Source organism: Cervus canadensis, chromosome 23 (assembly GCF_019320065.1).
Source record: "Cervus canadensis isolate Bull #8, Minnesota chromosome 23, ASM1932006v1, whole genome shotgun sequence".
Lineage (NCBI taxonomy): Eukaryota > Metazoa > Chordata > Mammalia > Artiodactyla > Cervidae > Cervus > Cervus canadensis.
The window spans coordinates 20,805,956-20,820,030 of record NC_057408.1 but is presented as its reverse complement, the minus strand read 5'-3'; the positions used below and the strand labels follow the sequence as shown (position 1 = coordinate 20,820,030).

Here is a 14,075-nt window from a genome sequence, read left to right as displayed (position 1 = left end):
TTTTATTAATCACATTTTGCCAGAAAATTCCAAAGCATTTAAACTGCTCCTTAGCAATTGTTTTCTAGTTAAGTGTTAATAAAGAGCTTTCAAATATTAAAATTTCAGAACTTTAGCTTGACTTCCTAAGACACCTAGAAATATATTCAGGGAATGCACTGAGCAAATCTTTATCCCCAAATCCCCTTAACCAGCTAAGTGACCCAAGGTCACTTACTTTCTCAAACGTAATCCCCCACTTGGCCTGCCTCTGTTCACGGGGGTGAGTCAGCCTCACTCATTAGAACTAATTCGTATGTGTGTGCTGCCTCATCTGCACTGAATCACTTTTCACCCCTACCGCTCCCATTTTGCCTCGTGTTCCAGGAAAAGCCATTGACCTCTCCTCTCCACGTGCCTCTCAAAGATATGAAGTTATACATTATAAAGATACAAAAAGATCAAAACCAAATGGGGGAAAGGCACATTGTAAAAATTTTAAAGGCGCCCTAATATTAACTAGAGAAAACCTCAAGTTCCATTTTGCTGCAAGATCAAAGCCTTTGAATAAGTTAAAAGGCAGATTGAGCTCATAGCTGAAAAATAACAGATACTTGAAATAAAAATTATCCCGAGGCTTAAACATTAGACAGCCTTTCAAAGGAAAGAGCTCTCATTTATCATGCTCAGGATTATGAGGACAGAAAAGAGACTTGGAATGGAGTAACCCTTCTGGAAAAAGTCCTCTTGGGGAGAGGAAGGATAGGGCCTCTCTGCAGGGCTGAACGGAACCCTGTATTGTGGACACAGCCTTTTCTTTAGGAATGCCCTTCCCAGATCCTTGGTCACCAACATGAGTTTCCTGCCTCACTGGCCATTACCTTGGTTCCCTCACAACCTGAGTTAAAATTGCTTCATTGTAAACAGAGCTTGTGGGAATGTGTATAACAGTGCAGTGTATTTATGTTACACACAAACACATCCTGGGTTTTCAAAACATGAAGGGCAAGGGGTCCACTCTTTCCTGCAGCATGATTTGCCCCATTGTTAATGCAGGATCTCCCAGTGAACGTCAAATTCCTCATCGAAGGGATGGAGGAGGCTGGGTCTCTAGCCCTGGAGGAACTTGTCCGGAAAGAAAAGTCTGGGTTCTTCTCGAGTGTGGACTGCATTGTGATTTCGGACAACCTGTGGATTAGCCGGAGGAAGCCGGCGCTCATCTATGGGACGCGGGGGAACAGCTACTTCACTGTGGAGGTGCCTGCCAACCGTGGCCGTCAGGGAGGTGGGGGTGTCCACGCTGGGATCCTGGTGGGAGGATGGAGCAGACGCTGACCTGGGTGCTTGACCCGGTGTGGGGGAATCACGGGGTCTCGGGACTGGCGGGGGTCCATGAAGGCCCCCAACAGTGAATGCATGTGATTTGTCCATGTTTCTGGAGTGAAGAGGCAGAGGGGCTTGTGGCCAGGGGGATGGAGGAGAGATGCCGGGGCCAGAAGGAGGGATAAAAGCATGGGATCCCAGAGGAGCACTACCAGCCCAAGGGGTGTGTTCACATTGCTGCCTGAGGAGGCGGAGGGCTTAAGAGAGTAAGTAAAGGATTCATCTGGCAGTTCTGTGAGATGGCGGGGCAGGGAAGGGCCAGCCAGGCAGGAAGGCTGAGAGGGAAGGAGCTGAAAACGATTAAAAAAACCACACACACCCAAACTCATTAGAAATTGGGAGCTGGTTGGACACGGTGTGCACAGGAGGAGGCCGAGTTCATGAAGGGGATGGAGTCACAGGTCCGCAGCCCTCCTGGAAACGACCGCTGTGGGAGGCATCTGTAGAAGACATTCCCTTCCAGACCTCCTCCAGTTCAGCAGCTGGGAGCATGCCAAAGTATTAAGTACCAAAGAAGCAGAAGCCTTAGGTCTTGTGGGTGGGTCCAAGGTTAGACCTCGAGGGATGAGCGCTTAGACCGTGGAGCCCATGAGTGAGTGAGTGTGGGTCTCACTCCAAATGCAGAGGAAGGAGGCTCCAGGCTCGCATCGGGGTGAGCAGACAGAAAAGCAATTATTAGAAGAGACAAGGAGACCTGTCCTGCAAGCAGAAGGAAGTTTCTTGGAGAATTTCTCTGGAAGGAGGGCTGAGTAAGAGCTGGGGTGAAACCAAGAGGGAGACAGCTCCGTGAACATCGCCATGGCCCAGGGTAGGGGGGTGGCTGGTGGTCTGGGACACAGCACTGCTGGAGGCGAGGCTGGGGGTGAAGCCAGTTTCACGGGAGCCAGTGGGACATGAAGCCCCACGTCATGCGAGAGAAACACGGCGGGGGTGTCAGCTGACCCACCCGAGTCCTGAGGGCCGCCTGGGCGGTTCTGGTGCCAGGTGAGGGCTGTTGTCCAGTGGCCACGGTGGCAGCAGCTGCCTTCCCTTTGCCTGTCTTGCAGGTGAAGTGCCGGGATCAAGATTTCCACTCGGGGACCTTTGGTGGGATCCTCAATGAACCCATGGCGGATCTGGTCGCTCTTCTTGGTAACGTCCTCTTTCACTTTTTAAGCCTCAAGGAATCTGCTAACGTGCTTCTGCTGGACTTGGCCCTTTCCTGTTTGGCTTCAGGCCAGCCCTGAATAAGGTCGGAACAGAGGAAAACCTAGGGCTTCCCTGATAGTTCAGTTGGTAAAGAATACACCTGCAATGCAGGAGACCCCGGTTTGATTCCTGGGTTGGGAAGGTCTGCTGGAGAAGGGATAGGCTACCCACTCCAGTATTCTTGGGCTTCCGTTGTGTCTCAGCTGGTTAAGAATCTGCCTGCAATGTGGGAGACCTAGGTTCGATCCCGGGGTTGGGAAGATCCTCTGGAGAACAGAAAGGCTACCCACTCCAGTTTTCTGGCCTGGAGAATTCCGTGGACTCTGTAGTCCATGGCATTGCAAAGAGTCAGACACGACTGAGCGACTTTCAGAGGATAACCTAAAGCTCCTGAGGCTTATTACATCCATGTTATTTATTTCCAAGGATTGAAACCCTCTCTCAACCCACCCCCTTTTCATTTACTGGGTGTCACAACACATCTGGCCATCCTCGGGGACGGTGGTGGACAGACCCTTCCGGAAAAGCATCCAGAGCCGTTGCCCAGTCTGCCCGCGCCTCTTGGCTTCTGTCCGCGGGTCCCCAGGACCCCACATGGCTCAGGAACACCAGTGAGTCTGTTGCAGCGTCGGGGAGCCCTTCTGGGGCCCGAGAGTGGCTCTTGTCTGACACTTGGAAATGAACTGTCCGAGGAGACACACATGCTGACCGAGCAAGAGACTTCACTGGGAAGGGCCTGCGGCAGGGTTAGGGACCCAGGAGGACTCTCTGTCATGTGGCTCGAGGTCCTGGGTTTTATGCTGATGGGATTCGTTTCCGGGTGGTCTCTGGCCAATCACTCTGACTCAGGGTCCTTCCTAGTGGCACAGGCATCACTCAGCCGAGGTGGATGCCAGCGAGGAGGATCCTGGGGGTTTGATAGGATGAGTGGCATCTCCGTTTGACCTTTCCTGTAATTCTTCTGGTTGGTGGTGGCTTGCTGATTCCGCGTTCCTTACCAGCACGTCCTGTCGTAAAACAGCTCATGCAGATGGTGACTATGCTGCCTGGCCTGGGTGGGCGGTTTCAGTCAGTGTTTCCCCTACAAGTTTGCTCGCTGCCTCCCACCCCTCATCCCTGACTTCTCTGGTGGTGGGCCTGGGGGATGCAGGTGAATGTAAGTGTGTGTGTGTGTGTGTGTGTGTGTCTGTGTCAGCCTGCTCACCCGCCTGACTCACTGCAGCTCTCACCTACACCTGGACAGCCCAGCAGTCAGATGGATCGTGGAGCTGAGGGAAGCTACAGCTTGGCTTGCACAGTCCTGGCAGGGACTCTGCACGTGCTGTAACTTGTTGCTGTTGTTCACTCAGTGATGTCCAACTCTTTGTGACCCCATGGGCTGCAGCATGCCAGCCTTCCCAGTCCTTCACTATCTCCCAGAGTTTGCTCAAACTCATGTCCATCGAGTCAATGATGCCATCCAACCATCTCATCCTCTGTCATCCCCTTCTACCTTGACCTTCAATCTTTCCCAGCATCAGGTCTTTTCAAATGAGTCAGTTCTTCGCATCAGGTAGCGAAAGTATTGGAGTTTCAACTTCAGCATCAGTCCTTCCAGCAAATATTCAGGGTTTATTTCCTTTAGGATTGACTGGTTTGATCTCCTTTCAGTCCAAGGGACTCTCAAGGGTCTTCTCCAACATCACAGTTCAAAAGCATCAATTCAAGTCATAATTTGCTTCTTTTTTTAAAGAGAGGTTTTCAGGTTAGACAAGCTTCAGACCCCACAACATCTGGATCTTTCTCACCTGGATAAAGTTTAACTTTGTGCAAATTTCACAACAAGCCCCTTTGGGCAAATGGCCAGAAAGCATTCCAGTATTCTTGCCTGGAGAGTCGTAGGGACAGAGGCGCCTGGAGGGCAAGGTCCATGGGGTCACAAAGAATTGGACAGTACTGAAGCCACCTAGCACGCATGCACCCTCTCTGGGGATCAATTAGCAAAGACCCCTGCTTTTCGAGCCTTGACACAGCGCTACCTCAGCCCTACACACTCACACCCCAGTGGCCTGGGGCCTCCCCCAGGAAACCACCAGCCCTCCGGCAGACCTGCTGGGTGGTCGACCCCCAGTCTTCAGCGTTACTTTATTCTAGTGCATCCTGCTCCTTCATTACCCAATGAAATAGTGAAATCCATCTACTGTCTGTGCTCTATCTTCTGTCTGCCTATTCATCTATCACCTATTTTTTAAGGCCTTCTAGTTTTCCTACAATATAACTCTTGGACAGTATTTTCCATGCTTGATGGTTTCAGACAGAAAATAGCGAGCCGTTTTTCTTTAAAGTGTTTAAATTGTTTCCAGAAGAATTCAGATAACATACAACTTAATATTTTTGTTTTGCAGGGTAGGGGGAGATAAAATAATCTCTGTTTTACCAGACTCATCCTCCGCTGCCTCCCCGCATGGAATGCGTGGCATCCCTGTGTCTTTGGGACTGCATTTAGAGGTCTCCCCACCCGCCCCAGGCACTACTGCCTCACTGCATCCTGGTAGACTGTGGTTTCACCCAGACCTGGAATTCCATTCAGCCCTGCCAGGGCACAGTCTCTGCTAGGAAAAGTCCCACTAGGGTCCTGAACAGGATGAAAAGCACATGTTTTCACTTTGTTTTTGAAACAAATCAGATACTTACTCCCCCCAGCTGGCATGGGGAAGTCCCCTTTCATCCCAAGAAAACAGAGATTTACAGGACTGGGCCCCCGGGGCATTTCTGCTGGAGGAAGTGGTGAGCTGCTCGGATCGCAGCCTCAGGTCTCAGATGTCTGTTTGAATCACCCCTGCCCCACTCAGGGGTGAGGTCTGACCGCACCAGCTAAATGGGCACCATGACCCGGACCCTGGGCATCCTGGCCTCTGCTGCCCTTGGCGTTTCAGACACACGTGTCCGTTCTCACCACTGACTGCGCCGCCCCCCCTGGCTGGCCCCACAGGCTGGCCCAGGTGGTCCCACCGCTGGTTCCCTACCTGTGTTTTTCCGGCTGCGTTACCAGCAGGTCTGTCTGCCACTCACCTCTGTCCTCGAAGACGAGCCTGGCAGGGGAAGTTTAGGTTCAGGGACACTAAAGACTCAATGACTGTGTCACTGGTGGGACTTCTAAGTTTGGTGCTGTTTTCATCAGGGTGACAGAAGTTCAGTTCAGTTGTTGCTCAGTCATGTCTGACTCTTTGCGACCCCATGGACTGCAGCACACCAGGCCTCCCTGTCCCTCACCAACTCCTGGAGCTTACTCAAACTCATGTCCATTGAGTTGGTGATACCATCCAACCATCTCATCCTCTGTCATCCCCTTCTCCTCCCACCTTCAATCTTTCCCAGCATCAGGGTCTTTTCCAATGAGTCAACTCTTCCCATCAGGTGACCAGAGTATTGGAGTTTAAGCTTCAGTATCAGTCCTTCCAATGAACACCCAGGACTGATCTCCTTTAGGACGGACTGGTTGGATCTCCTTGCAGTCCAAGGGGCTCTCAAGAGTCTTCTCCAACACCACAGTTCAAAAGCATCAATTCTTCAGTTCTCGGGCTTCTTTATTGTCCAACTCTCACATCCATACATGACCACTGGAAAAACCATAGCTTTTGACCAGACGGACCTTTGTGGGCAAAGTAATGTTTCTGCTTTTTAATATGCTGCCTAGGTTGGTCATAGCTTTTCTTCCAAGGAGCAAGGGGAGACAGAGGCAGGTTGTAAATCAGTTACAGCCAGTCCAAGTCTGTCAGTGCCCAATTTATTTTTGACTTCAATTTTACTAGTGAGGTTGCACCATTTATTTGATATATGATACTCCTTATTGGGCTAAATGAGGGGAATTCATAACTCAGGACCCTCGGGGGCTGATAAGCACAGAGCATCTACAAGTACATCCCTGAAGAGCAGTTACGGTTGTATTTGTTTATAATGAATGTATATTATATAATAGGGTCTTTAATTTCTTCTTTATAATGAATATTTGTTCTTTAATGGTACCTGCGTTACAGTTTTTGCCTTATGAGCTATGGGGCTTTGGTGAAGCAGATTAACAGGCCAGAAACAGTCATGTCCATCCTAAGGCTCCTCTCCAGGGCTAGGACCCCGAACACCTATAACGGCCCCCGCGCCCGCCCCCACGTGTCTCGTAGGCAGCCTGGTGGACGAGTCTGGCCACATCCTGGTCCCTGGGATCTATGAGCGCGTGGCCCCTGTTACAGAAGAGGAGAAGAGGATGTACGAGGCCATCGACCTGGACGTGGGCGAGTTCCGGAGCAGCAGCCAGGTTAAGAGGCTCCTGTTTGACACCAAGGTAGGTCACGCCTCGGCGGGAAATCCAAAAGAGGAATGCTGAGAACCCATGCTTTCCCAGTGCCTGGTTTGCCATGCGCTGCCATTCTGCACATCTCAGAGCTGGGAGCACGCGCTCATTAGGGCAGCTTTCCCTTTCAGGGTCCCGTTCCAGGGGCAAGATCAGCCGGCCCTTTTCTTGGGGTCCGTCTGGCATGGGCCTTGGGCGACCTGACTCACAGCTGCGTGTTTCTAGTCGGTTTATGAGACTCAACCCCATGCCAGCCCTCAGCCAGTGAGTTGAGCTTCCTGTCTGTTTAGAGGTTGAGATTGGCTGAGATTATTTCAGTTCCAAGATCCCAAATTGTTTTTTTTTTTTAATTTAAAAAAAGACAAAACTAGAGCTTTAGGGTTTAATCTGTAAATTCTCCATCACTGCCTCAGTGTAGTAAATAAGCCCACAGCCAAAAGCATTGGCTACTGGCAAATCTGGGCTTCCCAGGTGGCGCTAGTGGTATAAAATCTGCCTGCCAGTGTAGGAGAGATAAGAGACATAGGTTCGATCCCTGGATTGGGACGATCCCCTGGAGGAGGGCATGGCAACCCACTCCAGTATTCTTGCCTGGAGAATCCCACAGACAGAGTAACCATAGGGTTGCAAAGAGTCGGACACAACTGAAGTGACTGAGCACGCACTGGCCAGTTTAGATTTCTTCGTTTTCCCTTCTACTACTCCTCCTTTTAAGAAACAAAAGCCCGCTTGCCCCTCCAGTTGATGGGTCACTCTGGCTGGTTCCTGGGGGGGAACCTCCAGGGGAGGGAGGGACCCTGAACAGAAGTGGGGAGTTTATTATCACGAAGTATATCTGTTCGCTCAGACTGGCTTTCTGGGGGCCACCGGCTCAAAGGTCGGCAGATTTCTTTGAAGGCTTCTGGAAAACAAAATGCATTTAGCACACAAGTTGTCACTGGAATGACTGGGGACAGAAATTTATAATCGAACCCCAGTTCTAACTGCAGACTTCAGAGCTGGCGTGATGAGGGGCTGTGGTCGGCGGAAGCAGCTCGGGCAGGTCTCGGGTCCTTGGGGAAGCCCATCCATACTGTCATCCAGGCCCATCTCAGTAAGGTGATAATTAGCCTGTCGTGAGCAGTGTTGCAGGCGTACAGACACTGGTGAACGCGCGATACCACTCGACCGGGTTTTAATGAAATATTCTTCTCTGTAATAAATGATTTTATCTCTTAGGAGGAACTTCTAATGCACCTGTGGAGGTACCCATCTCTTTCTATCCATGGGATTGAGGGTGCATTTCATGAGCCTGGAGCCAAAACAGTCATTCCTGGCCGAGTCATAGGAAAATTCTCCATCCGGCTAGTGCCGCACATGGATATGTCTGTGGTGGAGACCCAGGTAACCGCGTGCCGAGTTCTCTGCCCACGCCCAAGTGCCACACACCACAGTGTAGGGGCAGTTCAGTTGTTAGCACTGAAGTATCATTCTTTTTTCCAATGGAAAAGGGACTGGAACAAACGTCAAGAAACTGATAGAAATTTTTGTTTGGTGAAAATCTCTCTGCTCAATTATATGCAATTACAGTAGTCAGATAAGTGACCATTTGGAGTTGGAGTGATGGGGAATTTTTAAAGAGTAAATGGCAGACATGAAGGCAAGATTGGTTTTCCATCCAGATGGAGCAGCTAACTGCCCGCGGCTGGATTGAGCCGGAAAAATCTGCAGCCGCAGTCATCAGTTTGTCTGAAATCCACTCTCTGAACGCAGCCATTTTAATGACAACGCTATCTGGCGGGAGTTCAGTGTCTCAATTATCCACCAAGTGTCAGTTCATTCAATTTTAACAGAAAGTAGACTCTGAATAAGTGCGCTCAGGAAACACCTCATCCCATCCCTTTCTGTCCCTGTGTCCTGTCCCTTTTATTGTTGATCGCATCCACACACTCCCTCCCCCTCCTCCCTCCCCTCCCCCCTCCCTCCTCCCCGCTCCTCCCTCCTCTCCTCCCTCCTCCCTCCTCCCCTTTTCGGACTTACTGTCCCTCTTTCTGTAACTTACAGATTCCAGGAGGGCGGGGCCAACCTGCTTTTGCTCACAGCTGTGACCAGCTGGGTGCTGACCCAGCACACGTGACAGATGTCCACTGACATCTGCTGAAGCCAAAAGTGGAAGGATTTTTTGTTCTGTTTTTGCCACGTCACACGGCCTCTGGGATCCCAGTTCCCTGACCAGAGATTGAACCCGGGCGCTCGGCAGTGATAGTGTGGAGTCCCAACCCCTGGACCCCCAGGAGTTCCCTGGAAGGACTGTTTCAGAGTCTGAAGTTACTCTCGGAGGAGTTCCCTAGTAGCAGCTAACAGAACCGAGGGGAGAGAAGGACACTGATGGCCAGGCTCCTTCACAGCTTAGCTCAGAACTGCTCCCACTTCTGGGAAATTTCCAAATGTATGATGTTCCCCAAATAGTTATGAAGGTACTGATAAGTCCAGAGGGCAATCAGTCGTCAGATGAAGTTATACTTGCATTATGTTTCATAACTAGCAAAATTCCAAATAACCAGATGCTAACAGACATCGTGCTGAGGAGGGGTTGGGGCGGGGCTGGCCTTGGAGAGTCTAGGGGAGGAAGGGGAGTGAGACCCAGTGTTGCTCCCATCGGATGAAGCCCGCCGCTCACCCCCGAATCCTGGAGGGCCTGCTCACTCCAGGCCGGCCCTCCGGAAGAACTCAGGCAAAGCCCAAAACACTCAAAATTTGTCGGGTTGAGGTTTAATCAGTTTCCAGATGACAGACGACTGTGCATTCATGGTATGAGAGAATTACTTGAAGGTTTCTCTTACACCTGAAAATGTTACCTTTCAGGTGAAGCAGCATCTTGAATACATATTCTCCAAAAGAAACAGCTCCAACCAGATGACTGTTTCCATGGCACTAGGACTGCATCCGTGGATCGCAAATATTAGCGACCATCAGTATCTTGCAGCAAAAAGAGCCATCAAAACAGGTTGGACTTAAGATATTTTGAGTTGCCAGTTTACCGTGGGGGGTGGTGCCTGGTGGAGCAGTGGATAAGGCAGGTAAGGTTAAAACCTCAGCGTCATTGTCCTTTTCCTATGGGCTGTATTACCATGCACAATGCTCTGTCTCATGAGTCTTCTCTATTACCTTCCCCATTTTATAAATAAGGCCTGAAGAGACAAAGTAATTTGCTGAAGGGCACCCAGCTATTAGTGGAAAAGCCAGCATTTAAGTTCAAACCAGGAGACTTGAATTTTGGGGAAAATGATGGACTTGAAAACCTCCAGTGCTCATGGAAATGGTGGGAGTATGGAAAGAGTTAGCTGCTTCGTCATGTCTGACTCTTTGCGACCCCATGGACTACAGCCCACCAGGCTCCTCTGTCCATGGGATTTTCCAGGGAAGAATACTGGAGTGGGTTGCCATTTCCTCCTCCAAGAGGTCTTCCTGACCCAGGAAATGATGACTAATATTTTAAAACATCCTTTTACAGTCACAGCTGAAGCTGCATGAAAGTAAAGGAAATCCTCTGGGATTAAACATGAAGCAGCTAAGATTTAGTGGAATGAGCAAGCTGACACCAGGCTGCCCGGCGGGAATTTGCTCTTCCTGGTCACAAGGTGCTGTGGGTATTAATGGTCTCAGGGCATCAGGAAGCAGAAAACGAGACCCTCTACATAAGGCAGGGCATTCTCCAGGAGCCAGGCTCACCCTGGAGGGGTGTGTGTATGTGTCAGCTTGATCCTCCTTGCTTGGGTTTGGGTGAACACAGGGTCCCCCCATGAGAATGTTTAACTATGGACCCATCTTGGCATGGGTTTGGGTCTCTATTCCCACCATGTATGGTCTTGTTCTTTTGAAGCCCTTGCTGGACTGCCTGGCTGGTGCAAACAGCCCCAAGGCAGGAACGAGCTTCCACTGAAGCAGCTTCCTGGATATGAGCTCCTTGTACAAAATCACAAAACACACGAGAAACTCAATTCCAGCCCATCCGAATCTAAACCCAGTGGTCCTTCTCCAGAGATGGGGAGTAGCTTTATTTGTAATTTCCTCCATGGTGCCTCTTTCGATTTTTGTATTGACAGGATCCTGTGAGTGGTGAGCAGGGGACACGTGTCTGGGCCCTGGCTGCTGGGGGAGAAGGAATAGCCAGCCTTTTTTCAGCAGGAATGGGACACTGCCAACAATTACAAAATGAGGGGCTCTCCTAAAAGTGGGGGTGGGGGCCCTTGGGGGGCCTGTCCAAATGTGAGACGGGAAGACACTTGTTTATATGGATCCACGTGCTACATTACAGAGGGGCCTTGGGGCACTCCCCTAACGATGGCGAGCTGGAACTTGGAGTCCAGACCTCCTTGGAGCCCTCACTCTCTATCAGAATGGTCAGTCCAGGGACACAGACATTAACCATCAGAGGACAAGTCCAAGACTTAGAGCTACATAATCATCCCCACTGCCAAGTGAAGAAAAGAGGAGGAAGGGTTAGCATGATAAAGGAACTGCCACTGAAGAGAGGCATGTGATTGAAATGTCGAGACCTGACCTACTGTTGCAGGGAAGCTTAGGGCCTATCTGTGTGCTGGACCATTCTGCTAACAACGTCCACTGTCTTTATTCACCTTCACACCTTGCTCTGTGGATGAGAAAGTCCTGGGGCAGATTCTCTTCTGTGACTTTGCTTCGTTGTTCATTCCTGCTCTGTCACCAGCAACTTGTCCTCTAGCCTGGAAGGTCTGAACTCATCTTTCTAGACCTTAGGATATCCATTAATACTATTTCCTGAAGTACCTTGAAAGTTGAGTACACAAACACCGAGAAATTCAGGTGACAGTTGAGTACAGCTATTTACTTATATGTTGATTACAAATAAAAATAAAAACAAAAGAAGTCCCACTTTCCCAATAGTTAATTCATGTAGCAACCATAAAAGTGGGTACACCGTCTCGTGGTGTTTAGCTTGTTTAGCTCCTGCTAAAAAAGCAGGACTTCTTCCAATCGTGAGAAAGCATCAGACAGAGTTAATCGGGGGGACATTTTACACAACAGCCAATCAGCAGTCTACAAGAGGGTCCAGTTCATGAAAGTCAAAGAGAGGCGTGAATCTGTCACAAGCCTGAGGAGACTCAGAAGTGATGACAAAATGCACTGTGGGAGTCTGGGCTCAATCCTGGAACAAAAAAAGGGGAAACGTGGTAAAATTCCATTCAGGCCTGAGTCTAGCTATTAATAACAATGTTACTCAATGTTAATTTCCTATTGTTGATAACTGTACAGTGGTTCTATGATAACGTTAGGGAAAGTAAAGGATACATGGGAACTCTGTACTAATTTTTGCAATTTCTCTGTAAGTATAAAATTCGTTCAAATTTAAAAACATTTAAAACTATATTTAAATTTTTTTAAACATGTATTTATTTTGGACTGTGCTGGGTCTTTGTTGCTGCTAGGCTTACTCTTTAGCTGTGGTGGGAGTACTTTGCACAGTGGTAGCTTCTGCCGTGGTGGGGAATGAGCTCCAGGAGAGGCTCTAAAGCAGAGGCTCGGTAGTTGTGGCCTCTGGGCTTAGTTGCTCTGTGACGTGTGGGATCATCCTGCACCAGGGAGTGAACCCGTGTCTACTGTGTCAGCAGGCAGATTCTTTACCACTGAGCTACCAGAGAAGCCCCTAAAAATAATTTTTTTAAAGTACATAACTGTAAAGAAGACAACTGTGGTTTTCTTCTTGACTCTTTCGATGATTTTAGAATATATATTATGTGGAATCAAGAAGCTTTTTATCCTAAGTATCAAATTTTTAATGATTTTTTTAAAAAGAAAAGACAAAGTAAGCAGTACATTCGAGGAGATTGCTTGGGGGTGGTCTTGCCATTGTTTTATTCACATGCCTGCCTTTCCTGCATTTCAGTGTTTGGGACAGAGCCAGATATGATCCGGGATGGGTCAACCATACCCATCGCTAAGACCCTCCAGGACACCACCCAGAAGAGTGTGATAATGCTGCCGCTGGGTGCTGTGGATGATGGAGAGCACTCTCAGAACGAGAAGATCAACAGGTGAATGGACCCCGTGGTGCCTCCCTGCACAAGCCTGGGGTCTCCACGCTGGTGACCCCAGACAGGCTGCATCCTCTAGTTGGAATGTGCATCATCAAGGCTTCCTGTTTAAATTATAGACCCGTTTTCCTCTGTCATTTGAGCAGGAGTAACAGTGTCTCTTATTTCTTTTGTTAGGTGGAACTACATACAGGGATCCAAATTATTTGCTGCCTTTTTCCTAGAGATGGCAAAGCTGCGTTCATCATGGTAACCTTCCAGTCTCGGTCTGAACTGCTAACAGATTCCTCTTTCACATGACCCTGGGCAAGAACAGAATCTAAATATCCAGAGAATTTTGCTCTCAAAAATAATGTTTCCCCTCCCATTTTAGAGTGTCCCTGGACTTTTGGACCAGTAATAAAATATTTCCGAGGCACAGACATTGGATATGGTTTAACGTCGCTGCTGCACGCCTTTCTGAAGTCACAGCCACCTTGGACAAGTTGCTTTCCCACGTCCTGCTGCAGTCCTCTCTGGCTTGGGCTTGCAGTGCCCTTCAGGGTGAGGACAAGCCTCTGACTACGTTCTCTGCTTGCAGTTCCATTGGTGTGATCCCGGTTTGTGCTCCAGGCCTCTAAGTGCTCAAGAGACACAATCATTCCGCCCACTGACTGTCCATCCTATGTCACCCTTGCTCTTACCATACGTCCCCTTTCTCTTGTTGATAAATGTGTTGGTCTCCTGCACTGACTACTATGATTCCCCTGTGGGTTCCCTGCTAGAGGAGTTACTAAAATGTGTTCATGTGCTAAGCTGCTTCAGTTTTGTCCAACTCCTTGTGACCCCATGGACTGTAGCCCACCAGGCTCCTCGTCCGTGTGATTTCCCCAGGCAAGAATACTGGTGAAAGTGAGTTACTCAGTTGTGTCTGACTCTTTGTGACCCCATGGACGGTATAGTCCATGGAATTCTCCGGGCCAGGATACTGGAGTGGGTAGCCATTCCCTCTCCAGGGGATCTTCCCATCCCAGGGATCGAATCCAGGTCTCCCGAATTGCAGGTGGATTCTTTACCAGCTGAGCCACCAGGGAAGCCCAAAAATAAGAGTCTCGGGTGGATTTTAAATAACACATCACGTTACCTCCCCCTAGAGTGGGGAGAGG

General features: G+C 49.4%; 1 protein-coding gene across 2 annotated transcripts in view; it reads left to right on the top strand.

The window, feature by feature from the left end:
* Window positions 1-13,350, top strand: part of CNDP1 (carnosine dipeptidase 1) — a 29,938-nt gene extending 16,588 nt beyond the window's left edge. For both annotated transcript variants that reach the window (XM_043444137.1, XM_043444138.1), the window contains exons 6-12: window positions 1,036-1,236; window positions 2,409-2,493; window positions 6,708-6,868; window positions 8,096-8,260; window positions 9,722-9,863; window positions 12,783-12,930; window positions 13,108-13,350. In XM_043444137.1, coding sequence (XP_043300072.1) covers window positions 1,036-1,236; window positions 2,409-2,493; window positions 6,708-6,868; window positions 8,096-8,260; window positions 9,722-9,863; window positions 12,783-12,930; window positions 13,108-13,183 — 978 coding nt within the window. In that variant the 3' untranslated portion in view covers window positions 13,184-13,350. The remainder of the gene's footprint in view (window positions 1-1,035; window positions 1,237-2,408; window positions 2,494-6,707; window positions 6,869-8,095; window positions 8,261-9,721; window positions 9,864-12,782; window positions 12,931-13,107) is intronic.
* The last annotated feature ends 725 nt before the right edge of the window (window positions 13,351-14,075 follow it).